A 23,536-nucleotide genomic window follows, 5' to 3' on the forward strand; every position below is an offset into this window, starting at 1 on the left:
CCTTGACTTCCATCTCAACTTCTAGACCCTGGATTGTGCTCGATGAAAGTGCAAATACTGTTGCGATTATGTTCTTGCGTCGAATCGCGGAATCGTGGAATCTCTCATACAACACAGCAAAAGATCAATTTACGCTTTTAGAGTCTACTTGGCAGCAACCGAACGAAGAACACAGGACGAAGCAGAGCAGACAAGGAAGAGGCGCTACCTAAGCCTCTGTCAAATCTTTCTTCATTATTCAACTCTCCAACCTCATCCCAACTTTTGCGCATACGATTTCCACTGGGAGACCCGCCATTTAGGTACCAACCAACCAACTTGGACGACTGATCGGTTAACGGTGCAGAACGAGAATGGATGATGTTAGCAAATCCCTCTACCCTCCCAACTTGGAGAGAATACTAAAGCAGTTACAGCCGCAGTCTTCTGTCACATCGCCGATGCCCTCAGATAGCACGGCAAATGACTCTCAAGATGCATTTGTGGAGTCTATTTTTTAGCAACTAAGAGCAGAAGAGGCACATGAGGAAACAGCGGCACGATTGAGCTACCCTGCTTACCTACAAGCCAGACTGCAGTACTGGAAAATCACTGCCAAGATTGCTCGACATGCAAGGATACGTGAGGCAAATCGCAAATGCAATCTGAAAATGCAACTTGATGATATGGAGATCCAAAACGACCAGATGCACGCACATATCGTGAAGGACAACGAGTCTCGATTGCAGCTGGAAGAAGCCGTGGCTAGATGCCAAAAGCAGTACCACAAATTGCAGTCGATGGCAGATGCAATGGCGGAACAGTCATTTAATTTGGAGTTGAGGAAAGAAGAGAAGGAACCTTGATGCGCGGTGGAGCTGGCACAGTCATGTATTCACATTTCAGTTTGTAGGCCGCAATTCAAAAGTACCAAAAACCAGACTCATAAGGTATGAAGAAGCAAGAGTCGAGGAAAATTGTCATATCTGGGATTAAGCATGTTGTGTCAATGGTTATCAGGGGACAATATACAGGCTCCACTTTTACTCCACAAAGCCGCAGTTGGGCAACGCCGAGATAAGTAGTCCGTTATCGGGACAGTCGCCTGGCTCTGGCATGATCTCCAATCTCCAACTCATTTCTCCACCTGCTTCTTGCTCACCACAAAACCCTCAAATCACCCAAAAACCCCCTCCATTGACCACTGTCATGGCGCTGCCGCCGAAGATTCTGATTGTGGGAGGTGGTGTCTTTGGCCGTAAGTTCCAGCTCCGCATCCCACATTACCCCAATTCAGTCCACAGCCCAGAATCCACAACCCACAAATCCCCATAATTGCCCCCTCCCAGGACCTCTCCTCAATGGCATGTACTACAAGACAATATGAACCCAATTAACCCCCAATCCCAGTATCTACGGCCTTATCTCTCAGCAAGCGCCACCCAGACTCCCAGATAACCCTAATTGAAAGCGCTCCGACAATTCCTAACCCACACGGCTCTTCTGTCGATACCAGCCGGATCGTGCGCGCAGATTACGCAAGCAGCGCCTACTCCAAGCTCGCTGCTTCTGCCATCCAGAAATGGCGCAGTACATCCTGGGGTGCGGAGGGTCGGTATACGCAGACAGGTCTGCTACTGGTGTACCCGGGCAACAGCGCCAGCGCAAAGAAGTACGCAGAGAAGAGCTACGCAAACGTGCGGGCGATTGAGGGTGACAACGTCGTTTACCTACCAACGAAAAAGGACGTACTGGGTGTCGTACCGCCGTATGGGGAGACACTGGATGTTGCAGGAGGGTATGTGAACTGGGGATCTGGGTGGAGTGATGCAGGCGCGAGTGTGAAGTTCGTCAAGAAATTACTCGACGAGGAGAAGAAGGTGGTGTTCAAGCACGGAGAGGTGAAGCGCGTGCTTTTCGACTCTTCTTCCTCGAAGAAACGCGCGACTGGTGTGGAGATGGTGGATGGAGAGACCGTCAACGCTGACCTGGTCATTCTTGCGACGGGTGCTTGGACTCCCCGGCTGGTTGATCTTCGTGGTAAGGCTCTTGCGACAGGACAGGCGATTGCGTATATCAAGATCAGCGATGCTGAGCAGCGTGAGCTTGAGAATCTGCCTACTATCCTTAACTTCGCTACTGGTATCTTTATCATTCCGCCGCGGGATAATCTGCTTAAGATTGCGCGGCATGCGTATGGGTATCGGAATCCGATCACCGTCTCGGTACCTGGATCGCAGTCTGGAGAGACGATGCAGGTCAGTCTGCCTGAGACGGGGGTGCCGGTGCCGCTAGAAGGAGAGGAGGCGTTCCGTGTTGCACTGAGACAGCTTCTGCCTCGGTTTGTGGATCGGCCGTTCGCTGGTACGAGGATTTGTTGGTATACTGATACGTGAGTCTCCGTTTCTGTCTGATGTTTGCTTTCGGTGCAGAGCTGGTTTTAACGCTATTGTGCAGTCCGGATGGTGACTTTATTGTTTCATACCACCCCGAATACGAGGGTCTTTTCCTGGCTACAGGTGGCAGTGGACATGCTTATAAATTCTTCCCTGTTCTTGGAGACAAGGTTGTTGACGCATTGGAGGGTACACTGGAGCCGGAATTGCGAGCGCTATGGGAATGGACCGAGGCGACACCGACATCTGCCTCCGAGGATATATTTGACGGTGATGGTAGTCGGTCTGGTGAACGAAACTCGATTTTGAAAGATGAGCTGGCGAAGACCAAGAAGGCTGGCAGGGGCAGTATTCTATAAGATCGACGGGTGACAACTGCATACACATGTATATCTGGCGTCCGACTGTGAATAGAAAAGTTCCGAGTGGATATAGGCATCCATTGAATATACTCATACATGGCAAAATCTCGAGGTTGGACCTAGACCTATAAGCATTCTATGTTCATGTTTACAAGGAAGAGAAGTTTTTTTTATGAATTTCCATTTTGGATATCGGAAACGGCCAAAGCCAATCCAGTCTCGCTGCTGGCAGACTCGCGACGGAATCTAAGCTCACCATAATTTTTTTTTGGGCCCGTGACAAGTTGCCTCACCAACGGGGATGACCAGGACGTAACATGATTAAGAGGCAGCCATTCGACCAGCGCACAGAACCGCCTCACTGCGGTGTGCAGCAATCTCTAAGTGTAAACGGTCGAAGAGATGAAAAGCAAAAACAAGGACTGGGGAACAATCCAAACCGCTAAAACGCCCAACAATGCTTGCGTAAAGAATCGTGAAAGAAGAGGGTACGGGAACGATAAGACGGGCTTGACGGCCACAGCCGATCAATCACCCATAAACGAAAAAAAGATAAGAGAAGATGTTAATACAGCGTTGAAAACAAGAGGGTGTTGATCTTCCTGGTGGAATCGATCTGCTTAGACCTTGCGGAAGTCTATTCTCATATTAGTCATGGATCGCATGCCACCAGCCACAGTTGAAACATACCAGAAAGCACAGGATAGATCATCTCGAAAGCCTGGTAAATTTCCTCGCGCACTTTGGCACCAGTCAGGACGATCTTGCCACTGACGAAGATCAAAAGTACAATCTTGGGCTTCATCATGCGGTAAATCAGACCAGGGAAAAGTTCAGGTTCATAGGAAGAGAAATTGTGGTGACGAGAGGCCAGACCCTCCAGACGGATGGGGAACTTGATGTCGCAGGAGCCGACGATATTTTGGATCTTGAAGTCGGTAAACTTGGCGTTGAAACCGAGCTTCTGGATAATACGCGCATACTTGCGCGACGCCAGCTTGGAATCATCTTCAGATTTGGCACCAGTCACAACCATCTTGCCAGAGGCGAAGATCAGTGCAGTAGTCTTGGGCTCACGGATACGCATGATGACGGCGGCGAAACGCTATTCGATAACAAGAGTTCAAAGTTCAGCCACACTGTACCCGGATGAAGAGATCTCAGGGTGTGGAATATACCTTAGGGTTGTACTCGGCGTTGCGAGCGTGCAACGCGATGGTCTTGAGATCCAGACGGCAGTCAAGGTTGACAGTAGCCACGATGTTTCTTTAGGACAAGATTGGTTCAGCCATTTTGACTCTGGGGATGTGGTTTAAGACAAGCCAGAAGAGTCAATACTCACTGCAAAGTAGGAACGATACCACTGCTTCCGGTAGTAGCCCCCGGGGTCGCGACCGGAGTGGCTGGAGTAGCGGGCATCACCCCGTTGCCGTTGTTGGCAATTCCTCCAGCTTGGCCGTTCATCATGCCGTTGACACCCTGAATCTCTTTCTCAGAAGAGGGAGGGGTCAAATCAGCAGCGCCACCGGGAAAGGACAGCGAGGAAGGCGAAGTGAAGGCACGAGCCTGCTGCGCATTCGACGGGTGAGTCGTGAGCGAGTCCATGATAGGCAAATATGATCAACGATCAATGATCAAAGACCAGAGATGGGTGTCAAAGAGAAGTGGAGCACTGCAGGACCAGGTAAGGTCAGTGAGCCGTCCAAACAAAGAAAAGGTGAAAGACAGAGACCAAAACAAGCTGGCGGTGAAAAGTGGCAGAATAAAGCGCAAGATGCACTCACCAGAAAGTTGGGAGATGGACAAGTCAATGTATCCCCCTGATATGCAGGACGTGGTGACACGAATGCGAGGTTCAAATATCCCGGGAAGATATCAGAATATGAATCCAGAAAAGCACACTGAAGTGTTTTCAAGAAGGGATCGCCACAGGAAAGAGGGAAAAAATTTATGATCAAGGAGTCAGACAGCAACAACTTTCTTTTTGCAGTTGGGCGATAAAGGGGCAACTTTTTTTTGTCTCCGCTCTTTTTTTTTTTTCAATTGGGATTTTCTTTTTGGGTTTCTATCTGCAAACGCGACCTGAATGAGAGTGGCAGAAGCGAGCAACTGGGACAGGCTTCAAATGGAGCACCGGACGATTAGTTTTTATCCTCGGTCAAAAGGATAAAAAAATCAAAGCCTTCTTTCCCACGGGTGATTTCTTTGAATTCTATCTTTTTCAAGATCAGAAAATAAAGAAAGACCGGAATTAGTATAGATTGCAGCAGGATGCCACAATAGGAAAGAGGTGGGGAGGGGAGGGAGTAAGAAGCAGTGCCAAGACCAGGACAGGAATCTCAGAGCGATGTGAAAAGTGGGAGGATGGCCCTTTATATAGTGCTGACTCACTGCCCGCGTCAGGGGAGGCTGGGCCCGCTGGTGGCGCTTAAAGCAGCACTGTACTCTCTCCCTTCACCCATGGCTAGGACCCTCACTAGCGGCTCTGGGACTACCTCTGCGGGCCAATCATAGTCTCTATTGACTATGATTGGTTTACCTCTTATCCACCCCACTTCCTTCTCTCTCCTGAGTGGCTCAATCACCCTTGCTTTTATCCTCCGCGGCGCCATGGTTACAACCAGTAGTTTCCCAGTCCGTAGCGGTCCTGCTGCTGATAGTTGGGTCAATCACCCCCATCCTGCCATATCCCCCAATCATCATCCTCCACCCTTCTCGGTCACTCCCTGTACGACGCGCTATCCTCTCGCCGCTTTAGTGGATGGCAACTGAACAAAAATTGTTGCCGCCGACCTGTTCTTTCCCTTTTTTTTCTCCCCACAAACAGGCTGTTGGTGTTTTTGAAGCGCCCGTCCCAAAATCATGATCTTGTGATGCCTTTATTCGCTTACCAAAAACTGCAGCCTAAATCATAAGAGACTAATCATTCACAGCTTCGTGTTGGTGTTGGCATTTTGGAAGGGGAGGAAATAATAAAAAAGAGGCCAGCGTGGCCATCTGGGACGGGATTGCGCGCTGGACTGGTCGCGTCACGGATCTGATCCACCGCTTTCGCCAAGCCTTGGATCAATCTCATGGCATGCGATCATCACTGACCTCGGGATGTGTATGGTCTCGGTATGCTGAATACCATCAGCGGTGCCATCGTCACATTCCACCATTTTTCTATGAATTCCCTGGTATTTATCATGGAATACCATGGGAAATATTCAAAGAAGAAGAAAATTCAAATTAATCATGGTATGCAGTGTGATTCGGGTAGCATGGGAAGCTTAATGTTTGCCGTCAACCCGATCGTATGCCGTGTCTTTAATTTGGGTCGATGATTAGCTTATTTCGAATGCCGTGCCCGTCTTCGTTTTGAGGTCCGATTTCTTTCTGATACTTGCGATGTCAATGATGTCAAGATGGGCCCCGAATGTGACCCATGGAATTTTTCAACGGTCGGATCCTGGCGAAAAGTTTTCTGAAGGATTGCATCTCCGTGAGGCATAGTGTACATGATTGCACAAATTTCATGCTATATCCGAAAGACCTGATCCCGTTCGGGGGGATCGAACGCCCAGTTGTGACGGGTCGGTGAAGCCGGGTGGCAATTCCGAATCACACCGCCTCTGATTGGCTACACGATCTTAAGTAATTTCGGCTTCTCCTACATTAGGTACTTTGGTTACCTTGGACACAAAACAATAAGAACTACGGAGTACGGAGGAAAAACAGGGTTCAGGCAAGATCATTGCCGATCTAACGTGGAAGCCAAGCCAAGCCTATTTTGGTAATCTCCAACATGGGGATTCAAGCTTCACGTAGCCATTCTCTCCCGGTCAGCTCACTGTTTTCGCCACCGTTGCTTTTGCCGTAATTTACTATCCTGGATGGGAGAAGAAGCCTCTGCCAACGCATCCGTAGATACGTGCATATACGGCAATCCACATGTTTTGCATGAACTGGCCCCTATTCCTGTCTTGGTCTCTTCAGCTCCGCCTCTTCTAGGCCGTTGACCGCCTCTCCTGACCAGGTTGGTTCCCCTCCTTAGTGGAATTGCTCACCGCTGAGAATCTCTTCTACTGGTACCCTCAAAAAGTCGATCGTGTGTGGTTTAGGAATGAGGCTGTTTTTTTTTTTGAGCCCCTTTTCTGGCATACTTGGACTTCTCTATGACCAGTATTGAATAGATTGGAAAATAGCCAAAATCAAATGTGCCGCATGCATATCTCCGAGAAACCTTCTTCTCGGTATATTAAATTATATGTTAGTAGACCAAATGGCTGTTACGAGTTGGAAGTAGTACTATCCATAATGTATACAAGACCCGCCCGTGGCGGAGGGCGGGCAGAACCGTGGAATGGAAGGTGGAGGTCCACGAGACGGATCGACCATAGTTTACAATCCTATAGTTGCAATATTATATGCCCTCTATCGAAAAAATGTATACATAGTCCAGCCAAAAGCTGATCCTTAATTTAAGCGCCAAACTCTGAAACTCTGTCAGTGGGGGACCACGTGGATACAGATCACCACCAGAAAAAAACCAAACAAAAGTGAGGCGGACAGAGTTGCCAATCATTCCCTCCCACCGCCAGATCTGTGCTTTCTTTTCCCTCTTTCCTTCCCCTCTTTTTTCTTGTCATCTGCACCGTTCCCTTTTCTTCCTCCAGCCTGACACTTGCAGAAAGCGTTTACCTGTGGATCCAGTCCAGCCCACTCGGGGAAGAAAAGAGCTTTAAGCGCCCTGCCGCCCATCACCGCCATCTTCCTGATTTGGCCGCGTCCCACGGTCCTTCCGTTGCGCTGGGACTCCTCAGTCACTAATCTTCTCTTCCCTCTTCCTTCTCCAGGATTTATTCAGACAGGTCCTCCTGAGCCATGACGGAGGTTTCGTCGACCCGACTGTATCTCGGGAACCTTCCCCGCAATGGTACGCTGGCACCCGCACCCTTTTTCTCTCTCAGCCTCAAAGCGACGGTCAGCCCTGCTGGAACTTCAGTCTTGCCCATGGATTTAGCTTGGCCTCCTAACTGAGAGGACTACACCCCATGGTTCACTCTCTTGCAGAAGCCCAGGCATCAGGAAACAGTCCAGGAGCCCGAGATTTGATTTTGTTTTCTGAGCACAGCTAACGTGGATCTAATGACTGGCAGTTACCAAGCAGGACATCGAGGAACATTTCAGTACCCATGGGTCTGGTAAGATCACGGAAATCAAGCTGATGAACGGCTTCGGCTTCATCGAGTACGAGGATGCCATGGACGCCCGTGATGTTGTACCTGGTAAGTCTTGACCATAATTATTGATGGAGCTTGCTAATTCGTTCTCTAGCTTTTCGTACGTCACGTTTCCTCGAATACTACCTACATCATATTAACACCGCAACAGATGGCAGCGACTTCAAGGGTGAACGATTGACTGTGCAGTTTGCTCGTGGCCCCCGGCGCAAGGAGAACTTCCCTGGTCCACCGGACCGCCCCACCGCTCCTCGTCCACGCCGTACCATGTTCCGGATGCAGATCTCTGGTCTTCCAGAAACAAGTTGGCAGGTTAGCAGCCCAAGCCCATTCTTCCCTGGACATCTCCCCCGGACTTTATACCTGGCCCTTTCCCTTGGTGCCATACCCTCCCGTAGTCCTCGGTTAGGTCGTTGGAAACAACCGATTTGCACTATCAATCCTGGTGTTACGGACAGCTTCTCCTACTGGGAAAATCGTTCATACCACATCAGCGAGCTGTTGCCGAGGATTCGGAACCATGGCCACCATCCCAAACCCCTTGCACCCCGGACGTAGAATCTATTTGCCCTTCCACCTGGACCCATCGGCCACATTGCTTACTTCCTGGAACCTGGACTCACCACCTTCTCTAGGATCTAAAAGACTTCGCCCGCCAGTCTGGACTGGACGTTGTCTACTCGGAAACCGGCCGCGAACAAGGAAAAGGGTAGGTTATTACTCTCAAGCCGGACCCGGGCTTTGTAACTTCAATTGACAATGGAAAGGTTTGTTGAGTTCGAGACAGCCAACGACCTGAAGACTGCCGTGGAAAAGCTGGATCAACGCGAGTTCAAAGGCGCTGTTGTGTCCTGCATTTCGGATGTAAGGAACCATATCCATTCTGCCCCGGACCGTAGGAAGGATCCCCCATCTCATGCTTCCCCACAGATCCAGACCAACTTTGATGACCGTCCCTTCCGAGACCCCTATCGGTCTCGCTCCCCACGTCGGGCCTACCCTCCCATGGAAGAATATGACAGAAGGTTCCCAGCACCCCGTGGATACAGCCCTCGGGATCACTACCGGGAGCGATCGCCCATTCCCATGCGACGGGACTATTATGATCGAGAGGGCTATGGACGCCGCACTCCTCCTCCGCCACGGCCTCGGTTGGAAGACTACCCACCACCGCGCCGTCCCTACGATGACCCTTATGATGCCCGGCCTCCGCCTCCGCCCCCGCGTCACTATGAGGACCCATATCTTGCGGCGCGGCCCTATGGCCGTCCCCGTACTCCTCCCCGAAGTGACTACGTTGGTTATGATCGCCCTCGCTACTGGTAGATAACAGCCCTTCCCTGGTGGTTTCCCTGATTTGTCCTTTCGGATGTTTCATGCAGATGATTTGCCTTCTCTCTTCCTACGAATACCCGCTACTTATTGCATTGCGCTTTATGGTACCATGAATCTTTTCCATCTGCCGAGATTTTAGCGTGTTTTCCTGGCCAGATTTACTCTTTGAAATGGACAATACGTTTAATTTGTGACTTCTTTTCTATTGGTCCGGTAGCTCTCCACTCCAAATGTGGACGGATGGCGAGATAAGCCATATATATTGATCCTGGCCTACTAATCAACTTCCAAAGTTGAGACACAAGAATATTTAAACTTACCGTTATTCGCTGTATAGGTTTGTTGTGGCACGCTGAACTTTGGTACAACCTTAGTTGGACCGTTGTGATCTACGGACAGCCCCGCCAGAAAACTTCCCAAGCTCCCCCACCTCCCATCTCTCTCCACCTGGGATTATTTGCAGGCTCAAGTGGGCACGACCTCCAATCCAGACTTCGAACAGCGAGTCAATTCTAAAAAACCATCCAAAATGGCTCAACCAAGCTCCAGCATCCACATTCCTCAGCCCCCACCGGTCCTGGACAATGTCGTCCTCAAGGAAATCCAGCTCCCCCTCCCCGCAGCTCCAGAAGCCTGGCACCGCCCCGGCAAACCTCAACCTTGCACCGCAACCCTGAAGCTTTCTTATTCCTCTGCTATTGCCTCCGCCGACACAGACGATGTCTCCCTTTCCATTGACTACGGGAAGCTTTTCCGTCGCCTCGAATCCGATGCCCGCAATTTGGCTACGTCCACCTCATCCCCAGAGCACCACCGTATGGTAAACTTGGATGGAACACAACGCGAGGATATGAAAATCAGCGATGTGGGTCAGGACCCACGCGCTACGGCGGGAATGGTCGCGAATGCCGGACTAGGCATGCTGGACGAGACCGCAGCGGGGGTGCGGCGGATGGCGCATATACAGCCGAGCCCGCGGAATGGGTACTCTGGAGCCGGGAACATGAGTGTGTCACCTGCCAAATATCCGATCGAGGCGGAGTATGGAAAGTGTGAGGTCTGGCTGCATTTCCCGAAAGCGCTGTTGAGGGCCGAGGAGGGATTAAAGTATCGCAGTTTGACGGTTTGGGGATACAAGCAGAGCGATTTGCAGGAGAGGTGTCCTGTCGTGGTGGAAGAGGAGTTCCTCATTGAGGGGATTCGCTGTTATTGTATCCTCGGCGTGAACCCGCATGAGCGCATCGAGAAGCAGGCCGTGATTGTTTCACTAGCGTTTACTGGACCTGGACAGCTTGCTTGGGGGTCGACTGTTGTGGAGACTTATCAGGCCATGACCAGGGCTGTGGCTGAGGTATGTTTTAAGTTACTATGCATTTATGCATTTGTGAATTATGCTGATATTCTGAATCAAATAGCGCGTCGACAATACCACGTTCAAGACTGTGGAGGCCCTGGCCACTTTGGTGGCTTCTATTGCGACGTTGGAATTTGGGAATGAGCGGGTAACAGTTAAGGTTGAGAAGCCCAGTGCATTGGCATTTGTGCAGAGATCGGGTGTTGAGATCACCCGATCTAAGGCATTCTTCCAGAATCACGAGGCTCAAAAATAGATATGTTGTGCATGACATTTGAGGCAGATCGCTGCAGGGACCTGCACTCACCGTAAAACCAAATTCCCTTTCTCATTAGAAGACAATGAATTCCATGGCTCAACATTATAATACTAAAAGTACAGACAGAATAGCCTTGGAGCCATGGAACAAGTTCTATAGGAGAAGAACAAGCTAATCGAAGCAGCCTATCGTAGCACATGTAATCGAGCAACAACACGTGAACACCGGATCGGGGCTAGCGTTGGCCCCCCCGGATTTCCGCCTCAAAGCGAGATGATTTTCCTCAGCTGGACTTGTACATCTCAATCACTTCCACTTCGTGGGAACCTTTGATAACTCGCTTTAAGATTTCTGAAATTACTCACTTCCTGATTCTCTATGTGCCTATCTGCGCAGCCCTCTTCGCTTCCCTTCATTCCTCTTACCAGCTACCTGGTCAGCTTGAATCTGATCTCCCTAGATTCTCCCTCGCAGCGCGCTCCTCCCGACCTCCTCGACGTGTCCCCGTATCCTGCACCGACCGCATCCGCCTTGGCCTTCGACCCCGCCGCCGGCGAGGTGATCTGGATTGTAGGGGTCCCAGGTCCGTCCTGAGGAAGGGCGGACGGTAAAACTACTCGAGACATTCCAGTTGGGATCTTACCCAAACCAGAGAAGAGATTGTGCTGTTTATTTTTCTAAACTGAGGTACGTGTCATCTTTGTTTCTTTTTCTGATCTTTATTTGCTTTGTCTGTGATGCCATTGGTGGGGCAGAAAATCTCTCAGAAGAAAGCTCGAATTTACCCCTCCAAAATCTGAAACGGCGAAATTGGAAAGTTGGAAGCTAACCAAGATGTCGGTATAGTAGTTGCGATTTCGGTATCTTGAGTACCTACTTGCCATATTTCCCCGTTGTACCCGATCAATTGCCTGCTGGATAGCGACATTTGTCGTTGTTTCGAGCCGAACAACCGTTAGAGGCATTCCCTCGGCATTGATAACCTTTCGAACCTCGACTAGTTCGTGCTTCGCATTCCTGAACCATGGATTCTACTGCGCCCCACGATGACATCTCCGTTGGAGATGTGTTCACCCCGCAAGCCGACATTGCGCAGCCCTGCACGAATAATTCGACCAATCAACATGCCCCGGATGTCCACATGGGAGACCGGCTGTCGCCGCGCAAAGATATGGCCAATTACCTAACTAATCGAGATGGCGACATGAAACCACCGGCTTTGGGCCCAAACCTGCTGACCGGAAAGGCGCGCCGAAAGAAGAAGAAGAAGCAGGCAAGCCAAGCCGACCCAGCTCGATCGACCGTACACGGCTTCACACCATTGGCGTCGGCTGATGAAGACTCGGATTTCTCAACGACAAGCTCGCGCGCCCCGAATTCTGGCAGTGCTACTCCTGTTAGACGAACCAGTCCCCGTGGTGGTCACGGAGTCAGCGCACTGAAGCTTCAACTCGATTCACTGAGCCTTTCGAACAAACCTACTGCGGGTTCCAGTGGGCTTTGTTCCGAGACTCCTAGCAATGCGAGTGTGTATTCCGACAGCGACCAGACCGAGATCTTGACGAGCTATGAAGTGCCTCTGGACCAGGACTTTGTCAGTGCGGAAGCGGTCGACGAAGAGACGGATAGCCCAGGGACAGCTGTGACCATGGATATGCGACGCCAGATGTGTCGCAAGATGACTGCGCAAGACTTCGAGCCTATTCTCTGCCTCGGCAAGGGCTCGTTTGGAACTGTGATACTGGTGCGACACGTTATCACCGGCAAGCTCTACGCCCAGAAGCAGTTCCGAAAAGCCTCGCTCACCGTGCACAAGAAGCTTGTGGAGCAAACCAAGACGGAGCGCACGATCCTAGAGAGCGTCAACCGACACCCGTTTGTGGTCAAATTGTTTTATGCTTTCCAAGATCATGAGAAGCTTTACCTGATTCTGGAGTACGCTCAGGGTGGCGAGCTGTTCACCCATCTCGCCATGGAACGCATGTTTGACGAAGATGCCACCGCCTTTTACATGGCTGAGATGGTGCTCGCCTTGGAGCATCTGCACCAGAACGTTGGCGTCCTCTACCGCGATCTCAAACCCGAGAATTGTCTTCTGGACCGCGAGGGTCACCTGCTGCTCACCGATTTCGGTCTGAGCAAGATTGCTCTCAACGATGACGAACGCTGCAATTCTTCCCTAGGAACCATCGAATATATGGCACCGGAAGTCGTGCAAGGCAAGCCGTACGGCAAAGCTTGCGACTGGTGGTCCCTCGGTGCACTGGGCTTCGACCTCCTCACTGGCTCCCCGCCCTTCCGCGCAAACAACCACGCCAAATTGCAAGAGAAGATCATCAAACAGAAACTTGTCCTTCCCTATTTCCTTGGACCGGACGCCAAAGACCTTCTCACTCGCCTGTTGCGCAAAGATCCAGGAAAGCGCTTGGGTTACCACATGCCCAAGGACCTGGTCACCATCAAGAAACACCGCTTCTTCCGCAAGATCGACTGGGCCGCCCTTGAACGTCGTGAGGTCGAGCCTCCAATTCGACCCATTGTCACTGATCCGGCTCTCGCTGAGAACTTCTCCAAGGACTTCATCAATCTTCCTCTCAGCCCTACAGTCGCAAATGGGTTTGATGAGCTCTCTGCATCACCTTTTGCGCCTGGCCATTCCCGGGCTTTGTCCACCGGTCTTGGTGCCTCTGGTGATAACGAAATGTTCGGTGGATTCAGCTTCGTCGCTTCAAGCAGTCTGCTAGATCATGGATTAGGTGTTATGGCGGACTGACTAGCTAGGATATCAAGGTCCCCATCATCAACCTTGGTGACTTCTTTTTCTAATTTCGTTTTCGGGAGTTTCAGGATGACACCTAAGTTTTTTTTTCATTGCATTTTTGTTTTGCATTTTCTTTGCGTCTTTCGTCTCCATCTGATCTGCCGCTGCCACTGTCTTATGTCGGGCGCGCTGGAGGATATTCCTGCAGGGTCTTCTTTGTTTTTGTTGCATTGCTGTTATAGGCAGATGAATTCCCAACATAGACCGCGAACATACAATTTCGGATACTGCCTTCAACTATATGCTTCAGTCCTTCTCGTAAAGATATTATGATAGTAATCTTTGTCATTGAAAACCTTCGTAGAGTCGTTTATGTACAGTTCATCCGTATCCCCCCCCGGAACAACCTGCATCAGTTAGATGATCTTATCATGGTAGAACAAAACAGCAAAGGAACGGAAGAGACCAAGAAAGCTCTCCAGGTCCATGCAATCAATTCCGTAGGAAAGGCAAAAAGGAACGGAAAAGGAAATCTAAATTTCGCCCTCTTCGCTTCCCCCTCCGTCGTCGGATGCATCTTTTCCTGGTGATACCGCTGCGTTCGGCTGATTAGCATCCTTATCATCTGAGACCTCGCCCTCTTCCGTACTCGCACCATCCCTAGTATGAGAAGCAAGATCGTGATTTGAATTCGAAGCTACATGGGAGCCGGAAGCATCCTCATTATTCGACAGTTTGGGTTTCGGAGGTAAGGAGGCCATTGCTCGCAGCGGAATACGAGGACGAGATGTCTGAGGTGGCCCTGGGGGAGTTGCCACGTTAGGCGCGGGTGACACTGTGCATTGGCGCTTTGGCGAACGCTCGCCGTTCAGTGTTTGGGTCTGAGGTGGGGGGATAGGGCTCGGGTAGTGGTTGTCTGCGGAGAAAGATTCTGGCTCGCGGGAGCGTTTGCGCCCATTCATAGCAGGAGAGTCTGCTGCGGGCGTAGAAAGAGATGAATTGATATCTGGGGCAGAGAGAGGGTTGCTGTGGAAGAGACGGGTGGGGTCATTGGGGTCGGCATCGCTGATGGCGAAGTCCGGGTAGTTCTTGCTCAGATTCTGCTGTACACGCTCATAGATCTTGACGATGAGCTTGCAGGCGGTTATGAGGTCTTCGACGCGAACGTCGATCTGCTCCCACCACGGACGGCCTTGGGAATCGTCTGGGAACGAGACCTTGCAGTGGCGCGCAGCCGCATAAAGGGCCGCGGCGGCGATAACACGCGGCTGGAACAGCAGAGAGAGCACGGTGTATGTGGAATCGTTAAGAAAGGCGTATGCGGCGTGTCGGAGAGGTCGATTGTCGGGGACATTGAGGAAGAGGGAGTAATCCCACAGAATGCGGTAGGGCGACTCGAGTTGCAGGTCGAAGCAAAGGAACTCGAGCATGACGCTTTCGTTCTGTAGAATCAAATCCCGCCACTTCCAGTAGTCTTTTGACTGCTCGTCAACAATCATATCGGGCTGCTTCATGGCAACGCGGCAACACGCCACGACAAAGTCCTTCATTCGACGCATGGTCTCATCAACTTTGAATGCGACGAAGAGCGCCACTGCCGCGATGACCTTGGGGTGCATCAGGTCCCCGCCTTGTTCCGGATACTGCCCACGTAAGGAGTAGCGCATCAAGAACCGGTGCATGAAAACGGTGGCTGTCATTGAAGTCTGCGGCGGCATCTTCAGCATCATGCTCACCTGCCAGATGAATTCGACAGCTCGGTGCCGGATGTAGTCCTCTTGTTCACGGTTGATCTTGTCTAAGCGCGATGGAGTGCGCTCCATATCCTCCTCTGTAAACAACCATTTTGCCTCGGCTGCTGCCACCACAGGGTTGGGTAGACCGGGGATGCGGTGCTTTGACGGCGCAGGAGACGCCGTAGACTCCATTTAGAACAATCCGGTCGCTTTGGGAACGGCTGTGGCAGGGAGGGAACAGCGAACAAGAACGCCGACAGGTCTGAAGGAAGGGAATAGAGGTCGTGCCTGCTTCTCACGAGAAAGGTGGTCGGGAAAGCGCGCCTGCGCGCTTGGGGTAGTTTATAGATGGCGATCCGAGGCTAAGTTGTCGTCTAGTCCAATCAAGCATAGCGGGGCTTTTCATCGCATTTCGGAGGTATTTTCGGGATTAGGTGACTGTCATGTAAGAGAAATAATAGTGTTTACCCCTGGGAACAGAGCGAGCATGTAGCAACGGGCACGCATCTACGTTCAAAAGGAAGTGAAAGTGAAAGCTGCTCGGAACGGAATAACCTCAGCCTCCGGGCCCAGTCGAAGTATAGACCGCAACGAGCAACAACCTTATCAGGGAAGGATAAGAGAGCGAGTGAATGAGCAGCTATCAAGAATGGAGGTTTTAAATATTGATAGTTGGGCCTCGGAATGGTCCGATTGCATATTTCATGATGCAAGTCATTGTGGGTTAGCTTTACCCTCTAGAAGTGTTTTTACACTAGGTTTTACTTCATCCAAATCGCCATAGTTGGGAGGACCTATTGTTTATCTCGCTCTGATTCGTGGAGAAGAGAAGAGTCAGGAACAACTAGAAGAAAATGTTTAGGCTCGGAAAAGAGCTTCTCTCGTGCTTCCAACATCCGTCGATGCATCGCAAGGCTTGAACTGGACATTCGTTCACGGGTGGAAGGAGAAGTCATAAGGACAAGGTCTTCTAATATTTCAAATGTCCTTGAATGCCATTTTATTTATAATCTTGCGCGATATGAGGAAAACTTCCTAGCAAGGAAGATCTAAGCTATAATAACTGTACACGTACCATGCTCATTGTAAGCATTGCAGTTGTCAAGTCGGTCGAACTTACCATGAACCCAGAGCCTCGAATGAGATATTTATGATCATTTTAAGTAAGCTATTTGGCATATGAGCTAGTTCGCATCACGTTCATCGTATGGCTTCACGCCTCACAAATTTATCTTTCCACTGGATTAATAGCCTTAGGGACATAAGGTTCTTCAAGGTATTGAATCTCTTCCGGCGTCAGCTTGACCTGAACACTCGCAACAGCCTCATCGATGCGATCCTTAGTGTTAAGCCCGACGATAGGGTACTCGCTGGGGTGACTCAGCGACCATGCGATTGCAACTTGTGCCATGCTGATTCCCTTCTTGCCAGCCAATTCTTCCACACGGTCAATAATAGCTTTGTCGGACTCGGACTCGCGGGCACGAACGATAATACCTAGCCCAACATCGGTGTTCTCGCGTAAGGTAGAGCGAGAAGCCCAGGGTCTGGCGAGGGCTCCGCGTGCGACAGGAGACCAGGGAATGAGAGATACGCCGCTGTCAAGGCAGTAAGGGATCATTTCACGTTCCTCTTCACGGGCAATGAGATTGTGGTAGTTCTGCATGGAGATGAACTTGTGCCAGCCATTGCGAATGGCAATGTTTTGTAGAGTCTGGAATTCCCAAGCGGCCATCTACAAAAATGAAGGTATTAGTGCTTGCTTCTTCGGATTGTTGAAGGGGAAGCATACCGAGCTTGCGCCGATGTATCGAACCTTGCCGCTCTCAACTACATCATTCAGCGCCCTCATGATCTCCTCGCGTGGTACCTCACGATCAAGTCGGTGGATTTGAAGCACGTCAATATAGGTTCCCAGTCGCTCTACACTGGCATCAACGGCCTCCAAGATGTGCCTGCGAGAAAGACCAACGCGGTTTAAGTAGTCGCCCGCATTCTGTCTTCCGGTCGAAAGAGGAGGGGGATGTTCCCCTGATCGTCCACACCGAAGAAACATTTGGTCATAATTACCACTCGGGAACGGGGGATGTTGTATTTCTTCAGAGCCTTTCCCACGATTTCTTCGGATCTGCCCTGGGAGTACATATCGGCCTGGTACAAATCTGTTAGAACACGGGTGTTTACTCCCGGAACTCTCTTCTTACAGTATCCCAGGTCCTGATGCCTTTCTTGTAGGCGTAATCAATAAGTGGGAGAGATTCTTCTTCATTCAGCACCCAACCCTGCCACTCTGGGGTGCCATATCCCATGGTACCCAGTATCACCTTTGAGACCTTGAGGCCCGAATCCCCCAGCCTGTGTCATAGAGTCATAGCAGGTCAGCAATTGGATCTTTAACAATATTTGAAAGGCACTTGGGTCAATGCTATCAAGGTGGATGCGGAGAACCCTACCGTGCGTATTCCATCTATCAGGAAATCGTAGTACTGGTTAGCGAGAATTGTGGTAGACTTAGAAAGCTTCAAGGGCCATGAAACATGTAGACGAAGGAAAATTGCAGGTTGAAGGTGAGGGCGAGAAACCTCTTTGTTCCCAGAGTAATTCCACCTAGAGTTACCGATGGCAAGTCCGACATGCCTGGGACGGAGTTAACTGACGTAAGTCCGGACGACCAATCCATTCTTGCATAAAAGACCAGGTAGATATTGGACGAGAAACCTCTTTATTCCCACAGTAAGTCCACCTGGAGTTACCGATGGGAAGTCCGACATGCCTATGACGGAGTTAACTGACGTAAGTCCGGACGGCCAGTCCTTCTTGTAAAAAAAGATCTACCAGGTGGATATTGAGTGAACAGGGCATGTAAAGAAAATTTCAATGTACATTTGGTATCTTTGTCCTGTATCCTAGCGCCCACGCTGATTGTGCTATGCAATGTTTGAAAATAAAGAAATATCAGAGGACAGGAGGTACAAGGCTTTTACTCCTCTTCGCTAACCTCGCTCTCGTCATCACTGGCCACGTTGTATCGTCCAGAAGCATGCTGACTATATTGCTGACGGCGAGCCTCTTCTTCCCGGGCACTCTCCTCAAAAGCAGCTTCCATCTCCTGTGCTAGTAGATCATCCTCATCCTCCAAGTCTCCATCGGCAGCCGGGGCTGGAGGTGGATGTTGAGTATTCCGTGCCGGTGATGGAAGCCTGAAGCTATCAATGTCATCCTCTCCGTCTTCGTCAGGGGTGTTGTCATTTGAGAAAAAGGCGGGATTGACCAATGTTCGGGATGGTCGTGGCGATCCCATATCAATGATCAAATCGCCATCGACAATGATGTTCGAACCAGTAGACTGGACAGTATGTTGCGAAGTGTCTGATACTGCAGACCGACTATCATCGTTATCATGTGGGTCAGGCTCTGTGTTAGTGGGCTCGATGACCGGCTCTGGAGCCGGTTTAGGTGGAGTTGGCCGAGCCTGCGGCTTCGGCGCCGGGCGTTTCGTCTCTCGGAATGGGTTTGCCTGCTTCCTTGGCCGGGGCATAGGCTTTGGCGCAGGCTTTGTCACCGGGATTATAGGAGTATTTGTCTTGCTGGTGTAGACTGGCTCCGGGGTGCTGTGTCCCGATGCCGGCTTGAGATCGTCCGCACCTTCCTTAGGAAGAAAATGTCGGAAGTCATATGGATTGCTGTCATCGGCAGGACCCTCATCCTCACTGATGCCCCCGGGGTTGCGATCATCCCCTGATGTGTGTTCATCCTCCTGTACTATGCGGAGCTGTTCATATTGCTCAATGACCTGTTTCTCTGTCTTCCCCGGTGCCGATCGGAGGTTGAAGTTGAGCTTGGTGGCCACAGGCTCCAGAACAAAGGCCTTGCGATCGGGATCGAAGACAAGGACCAGGTTGCGCTCGCTGTCAGGGTCCTCGCTCCCTTTGTAGGTGTACGTCAACGTGTGATCGGCACTCGGGGCCTTATCGGTGACGGAAAGGTCGTAGAGATCGCGCGATCGGCCGGAGGGAGTAACGGTCGAACGTTGTTGTGGTGTCGCATGCTTGGTCTTGTAATTGTAGTTCACATTGATCAATCGGCTTCGGTCTGCATCGGCCAGCCGTTCACCCAGGACAATGGGATACTCGGCTTGCTTGGTCGGGTCAACCAGCGTGGGGGTGGCCATGGCTCCGCCACTGAGGATAAGATAAAGGAGTAGGTTCCGACAAAATGAGGTGTGTATTGGGAATTATAATGTGTCTTTAATATATAAGAAGAGAGGTAAAGAATAGTGTATAAGTGATGAGTGAAAGAGGAGTTGAGTGAAAGGAAGAGAAGTGACACAAGGCCCAAACACGGGGGAAAGGCGGAGACTCGCCCCGACATTAGCTTATTCAATAGGCTTGGCGCTACAATACAAGGGTAGGTGTACTATCATGAAGAACACCGTGAATGCATTTACTGCATTCAATGCACTGCCACTCGACTAGTCAATTGCTCCAATCGTCCTGCCAATGCCCGGTGTTTGCGCATCACTTCCTCCCACTCATACTCGATCTCCTCCTCCCCACTTAACTCCGTCAGAATCATGCCAAAATCGCCCCCGAGGCGACCCAAACTAGCCGCGCAGTACAACAATTGCGTCAGCAGACTCTCGCGCGAGCTCTTGTCCCGAACATTGGGAAGGTAAGTTCTCATCGTATCGGTCAGGAGTTGCACTAGGTGCATAGGAAAGGTCGCCAGAGCAGACGGGCGATTTTGCAATGGATCCGACGATTTTTGTTTGGAGTCGGCTCCCCGTAGCCCTAGCGTAGTAGACTCGGACTCCGATTGCTCTGCGGCAAATATGTTCTTGTATAATGAAACGATGGCAAAGCTCTGTTCTCGGAATATCTCAATGTATCGTTTCAAATAGCGGTCCGTTTGCTGACCACCAGACCACGAGTCCGCCTTATCCTTGCCACTTGTCCTCCGCTGTGTTTCTTGGTCGGCAAGTTCTCTCAGCGGGTCCAGTGCTTCCAGAGTTGAGACTAGATGGGCCAACCGACAGATCAGGAAGATGGCGCCCAGCGCTCCTTCTCCTGTCCCTGTGGCTCCTTCACTTTGTAAAGTTTCCAGGTCTGGCGCGACCCGCCGCAACCAGCCTACGGTTCGCATGCCCGCCGCGAGTCGTAAGTTCTGGGCTCGGAGCCCCGCAATGAGATTGGTGGTCATTTCTTTCATCGCATCTTCGGCCTGGCAGGCCACATCTTGGATCAGGGGCGACTCTGGATATAATGTTTGTAATCGCTTGATATGTGCGTGCAGGTCGAGTGCAGAGGAGTATGTGGTGGATGCTGCACCCGCTCCTGAGTTGGCCGATGCTGCGGAGACTGCGGTGGATAGGAGTGAGGGCAATTCCAGGATATCGGACAATCGATCCACATTGCGTGTCAGCTGCATAGCTTTCTTCCGTCGTTCTAGGGCGGCATTGTCGGTGATCTTGCTATACTTTGTAGAGAACCCCACTGCCGCTTCGTCCAACTTCGGAACAGCATCCCGAAGTTGTTGTGCCTCGCGGGTCAACTTGGGAATGGATGTGCGGAAGGTAGATAAATTATCGGCGGACGTAATAAAGGACCGGTGGGAGCGGTTGGATAATGCTTGAAGAGAGAGAAGCGTGGAATGGGAGGATTGGGCGAGGGACTGAGGTTCGGTGGTCGTGAGGTTTTGCAAGGACAGAGTGGACAGACGATTAAGATATTGGGAAGTCGTGGTATCACTAGGTGGTGGTGTCTCGAGATGCGGAGCCAATAGCTCCAACAATGAGTCGGCCATGTTGGAGAGTTTGTTGAAGCAAGTAAAGCTGGCGATTGCGTAAAAGCCGCGTGCTGGGATCCGGGTGGTCCGTGCACAGACAGGAAACAACGTATCGGCGACGAGAACCTCTTTCTAGTTCATCCAATCTCTTCCTTGTCAAGAGATCAGGTGTCAGGGATTGCTGCTAATTTCTTGGGGGTAGAACTTGTCCTATCATCTACTCATAACCTACTTCCTCTCTCCAACAACTTCCCCTCTCCCCCGCATCTCCAGTTTCTCGATTCTTTGTTCCACATGCCCTTTCACCATGGGGAAACCACGGGTGAGCCTTTTAACGCCGACACTGATACAGAATAAAACCTAATATTTTCCTGTAGATGATTATTCTTATCCGCCATGCGCAGTCGGAAGGCAACAAGAACCGCGATATTCACCAGACAACCCCGGATCACCGAGTAAAACTCACGCCCGATGGTTACCGTCAAGCCCAAGAGGCAGGCCGCCGACTACGGGACCTCCTCCGCCCCGATGATACCCTTCATTTCTTTACGTCTCCATATCGCCGGACGAGGGAGACCACTGAAGGTATCCTAGACTCATTGACTTCAGACGACCCGGATCCCTCGCCATTCCCGCGAAACACGATTCAAGTCTACGAGGAACCCCGGCTACGAGAGCAAGACTTTGGAAACTTCCAGCCATGTTCGACAGAAATGGAGCGGATGTGGATGGAACGGGCAGACTACGGCCACTTCTTCTACCGCATACCCAACGGCGAGTCGGCGGCAGACGCATACGACCGCGTGAGTGGGTTTAACGAGTCTCTGTGGCGACTTTTTGGCGAGGATGACTTTGCTAGCGTCTGCGTCCTTGTGACACATGGTCTCATGACTAGGGTGTTTCTGATGAAGTGGTACCATTGGAGTGTAGAGTACTTTGAGGACCTTCGCAACATCAACCACTGCGAGTTTGTGATTATGACCCATAATGAAGACAATGGGAAATACACACTGCAGAACAAGCTGAGAACTTGGTCCGATTTACGGAAGGAAAGAGACGCCGAGAAGAAGCGCGAACGTGAGGCGCAAGGGCTGAGTCCTACTCTACCCGCTCCTACGGAGCATGTCCCCATGCGGCGAAAATGGGGTGGCTGCCCCGATGGATGTACCCATGGCCTGTCTGCTGATGCTAAGAAGTCCCTCCGGGCGAGCATGTTCGAGACCATGCGCCAAGAGGATGACAACAGGGGACGCGCTGAAGCGAAATCGGCTACATCGGCTTCCAAAGGGACAGATCAAGCCTACAGATCTCAAGCGCACGATTCAGCCAATAATCCCGATGAGAATGACGAAAACTCCGACAGTGATCACGCACAATCAAATCCTCGACCCGAGATCGAGGCCGAAGAAGCAAAAAGATACAGAACCGGTGACTCCAGTTCCGACGCACGAAAGAACAATTCTTCGCGGCCTATCCGACCAGTCATCCGAGATCTTCGTCAAGATAGCGAGGACAATCTCCTGCACCCAACCGCTGCATCATCGTCCACAGCATGTCTGAAGCTGGCTCTTCTTCACCTAAGAGGCCGCGACGGAGGTGGCTCCATGAGCGGTGCAAACAGTCTCGCTCCATCCGACGATGAGGGAGAAGACAACCACACAACCACACAGTCAATTTCTAGACATCTCCAATCAAAACCTATATTGAACCTGCCGTCGCAAAATGCAGAAGATGATGGCGATGACGAGCTCAGTGCGCACCATACGGACGAAACGAAACGAGTTCGTTCTCACAATAATCATTACACTCATCACCATTACCACCACCACCATAATAATGACTCGCATGATCATGTATCTCATCATCGCTACAGCTCTTCCACAAGTTCATCGCAGCCGCCGCACCGGATGGCTAATATCCTCGGAGATGGTGATGACGTCTCACAACACTCTGACAGTCATACCCCCGAGTCAAATTATAAAGACCCTGAAGCAAAGTCTTCGAACAAGAACCATAATGAGGCAGAAGAAAAGGAAAACCTTACACTGGAAGAGCAGCAACGACTTGACCAGAGTGTTCGAGGGAGCATATACTGATTGTGTCCTGCGTGCCCCAGTGGTAGGATTTTCCTCACACTTTTTTTTATCCCCTTGGTTTTATTTCATGCTCTCCTTCGACATGCTTCGACATGCAAGATATTCTCCGGGTTCATATTGACAATATATGGATATGGATGCACAAGGGGGATCATTATTGACATTGATTGGGTGAATTCTTCTACCCGACTCAGCGTTACGACTGCGACGATAACACGAATGATTCAAGACACTAGATACTGAGCTAGT

General features: G+C 50.8%; 12 protein-coding genes across 12 annotated transcripts; 7 read left to right on the top strand and 5 right to left on the bottom strand.

The window, feature by feature from the left end:
• Window positions 1-650: 650 nt before the first annotated feature.
• N7503_008894 (uncharacterized protein) lies at window positions 651-845 on the top strand (the record flags this gene model as incomplete). The annotated part of the gene is made up of 1 exon (XM_057068441.1): window positions 651-845. The coding sequence occupies one exon, from the start codon at window positions 651-653 to the stop codon at window positions 843-845; it is 195 nt and encodes a 64-aa protein (XP_056919296.1).
• A 343-nt stretch (window positions 846-1,188) lies between these two features.
• N7503_008895 (NAD(P)/FAD-dependent oxidoreductase) lies at window positions 1,189-2,734 on the top strand (the record flags this gene model as incomplete). Its single annotated transcript, XM_057068442.1, has 3 exons — window positions 1,189-1,237; window positions 1,390-2,371; window positions 2,437-2,734. The coding sequence occupies 3 exons, from the start codon at window positions 1,189-1,191 to the stop codon at window positions 2,732-2,734; spliced, it is 1,329 nt and encodes a 442-aa protein (XP_056919297.1).
• A 173-nt stretch (window positions 2,735-2,907) lies between these two features.
• Window positions 2,908-4,756, bottom strand: N7503_008896 (TBP family protein). The gene is made up of 5 exons (XM_057068443.1): window positions 4,522-4,756; window positions 4,080-4,409; window positions 3,916-4,003; window positions 3,428-3,842; window positions 2,908-3,374 (listed from the first exon to the last, which is right to left on the bottom strand). Exons 2-5 carry the CDS (start codon window positions 4,340-4,342, stop codon window positions 3,358-3,360), a joined length of 783 nt encoding a protein of 260 aa, XP_056919298.1. The 5' UTR covers window positions 4,343-4,409; window positions 4,522-4,756; the 3' UTR covers window positions 2,908-3,357.
• A 2,847-nt stretch (window positions 4,757-7,603) lies between these two features.
• On the top strand, window positions 7,604-9,288 carry N7503_008897 (uncharacterized protein; the record flags this gene model as incomplete). The annotated part of the gene is made up of 6 exons (XM_057068444.1): window positions 7,604-7,655; window positions 7,879-8,007; window positions 8,057-8,274; window positions 8,598-8,671; window positions 8,730-8,826; window positions 8,893-9,288. The coding sequence occupies 6 exons, from the start codon at window positions 7,604-7,606 to the stop codon at window positions 9,286-9,288; spliced, it is 966 nt and encodes a 321-aa protein (XP_056919299.1).
• Window positions 9,289-9,826: 538 nt separating this feature from the next.
• N7503_008898 (dihydroneopterin aldolase) lies at window positions 9,827-10,907 on the top strand (the record flags this gene model as incomplete). Its single annotated transcript, XM_057068445.1, has 2 exons — window positions 9,827-10,648; window positions 10,713-10,907. 2 exons carry the CDS (start codon window positions 9,827-9,829, stop codon window positions 10,905-10,907), a joined length of 1,017 nt encoding a protein of 338 aa, XP_056919300.1.
• Window positions 10,908-11,288: 381 nt separating this feature from the next.
• On the top strand, window positions 11,289-11,504 carry N7503_008899 (uncharacterized protein; the record flags this gene model as incomplete). The annotated part of the gene is made up of 1 exon (XM_057068446.1): window positions 11,289-11,504. One exon carries the CDS (start codon window positions 11,289-11,291, stop codon window positions 11,502-11,504), a length of 216 nt encoding a protein of 71 aa, XP_056919301.1.
• A 430-nt stretch (window positions 11,505-11,934) lies between these two features.
• N7503_008900 (AGC family serine/threonine-protein kinase) lies at window positions 11,935-13,683 on the top strand (the record flags this gene model as incomplete). Its single annotated transcript, XM_057068447.1, has 1 exon — window positions 11,935-13,683. The coding sequence occupies one exon, from the start codon at window positions 11,935-11,937 to the stop codon at window positions 13,681-13,683; it is 1,749 nt and encodes a 582-aa protein (XP_056919302.1).
• A 521-nt stretch (window positions 13,684-14,204) lies between these two features.
• On the bottom strand, window positions 14,205-15,599 carry N7503_008901 (uncharacterized protein; the record flags this gene model as incomplete). The annotated part of the gene is made up of 1 exon (XM_057068448.1): window positions 14,205-15,599. One exon carries the CDS (start codon window positions 15,597-15,599, stop codon window positions 14,205-14,207), a length of 1,395 nt encoding a protein of 464 aa, XP_056919303.1.
• Window positions 15,600-16,635: 1,036 nt separating this feature from the next.
• Window positions 16,636-17,716, bottom strand: N7503_008902 (aldo/keto reductase; the record flags this gene model as incomplete). Its single annotated transcript, XM_057068449.1, has 4 exons — window positions 16,636-17,142; window positions 17,200-17,403; window positions 17,478-17,558; window positions 17,612-17,716. The coding sequence occupies 4 exons, from the start codon at window positions 17,714-17,716 to the stop codon at window positions 16,636-16,638; spliced, it is 897 nt and encodes a 298-aa protein (XP_056919304.1).
• A 671-nt stretch (window positions 17,717-18,387) lies between these two features.
• N7503_008903 (ELL-associated factor) lies at window positions 18,388-19,578 on the bottom strand (the record flags this gene model as incomplete). Its single annotated transcript, XM_057068450.1, has 1 exon — window positions 18,388-19,578. The coding sequence occupies one exon, from the start codon at window positions 19,576-19,578 to the stop codon at window positions 18,388-18,390; it is 1,191 nt and encodes a 396-aa protein (XP_056919305.1).
• Window positions 19,579-19,859: 281 nt separating this feature from the next.
• Window positions 19,860-21,209, bottom strand: N7503_008904 (Dor1-like family protein; the record flags this gene model as incomplete). The annotated part of the gene is made up of 1 exon (XM_057068451.1): window positions 19,860-21,209. The coding sequence occupies one exon, from the start codon at window positions 21,207-21,209 to the stop codon at window positions 19,860-19,862; it is 1,350 nt and encodes a 449-aa protein (XP_056919306.1).
• Window positions 21,210-21,498: 289 nt separating this feature from the next.
• On the top strand, window positions 21,499-23,287 carry N7503_008905 (acid phosphatase DET1; the record flags this gene model as incomplete). The annotated part of the gene is made up of 2 exons (XM_057068452.1): window positions 21,499-21,513; window positions 21,569-23,287. The coding sequence occupies 2 exons, from the start codon at window positions 21,499-21,501 to the stop codon at window positions 23,285-23,287; spliced, it is 1,734 nt and encodes a 577-aa protein (XP_056919307.1).
• Window positions 23,288-23,536: the final 249 nt, after the last annotated feature.

The sequence above is a fragment of the Penicillium pulvis genome (assembly GCF_028828015.1).
Source record: "Penicillium pulvis strain IBT 33274 chromosome Unknown contig_7_segment1_segment0, whole genome shotgun sequence".
Taxonomy (NCBI): Eukaryota; Fungi; Ascomycota; class Eurotiomycetes; order Eurotiales; family Aspergillaceae; genus Penicillium; species Penicillium pulvis.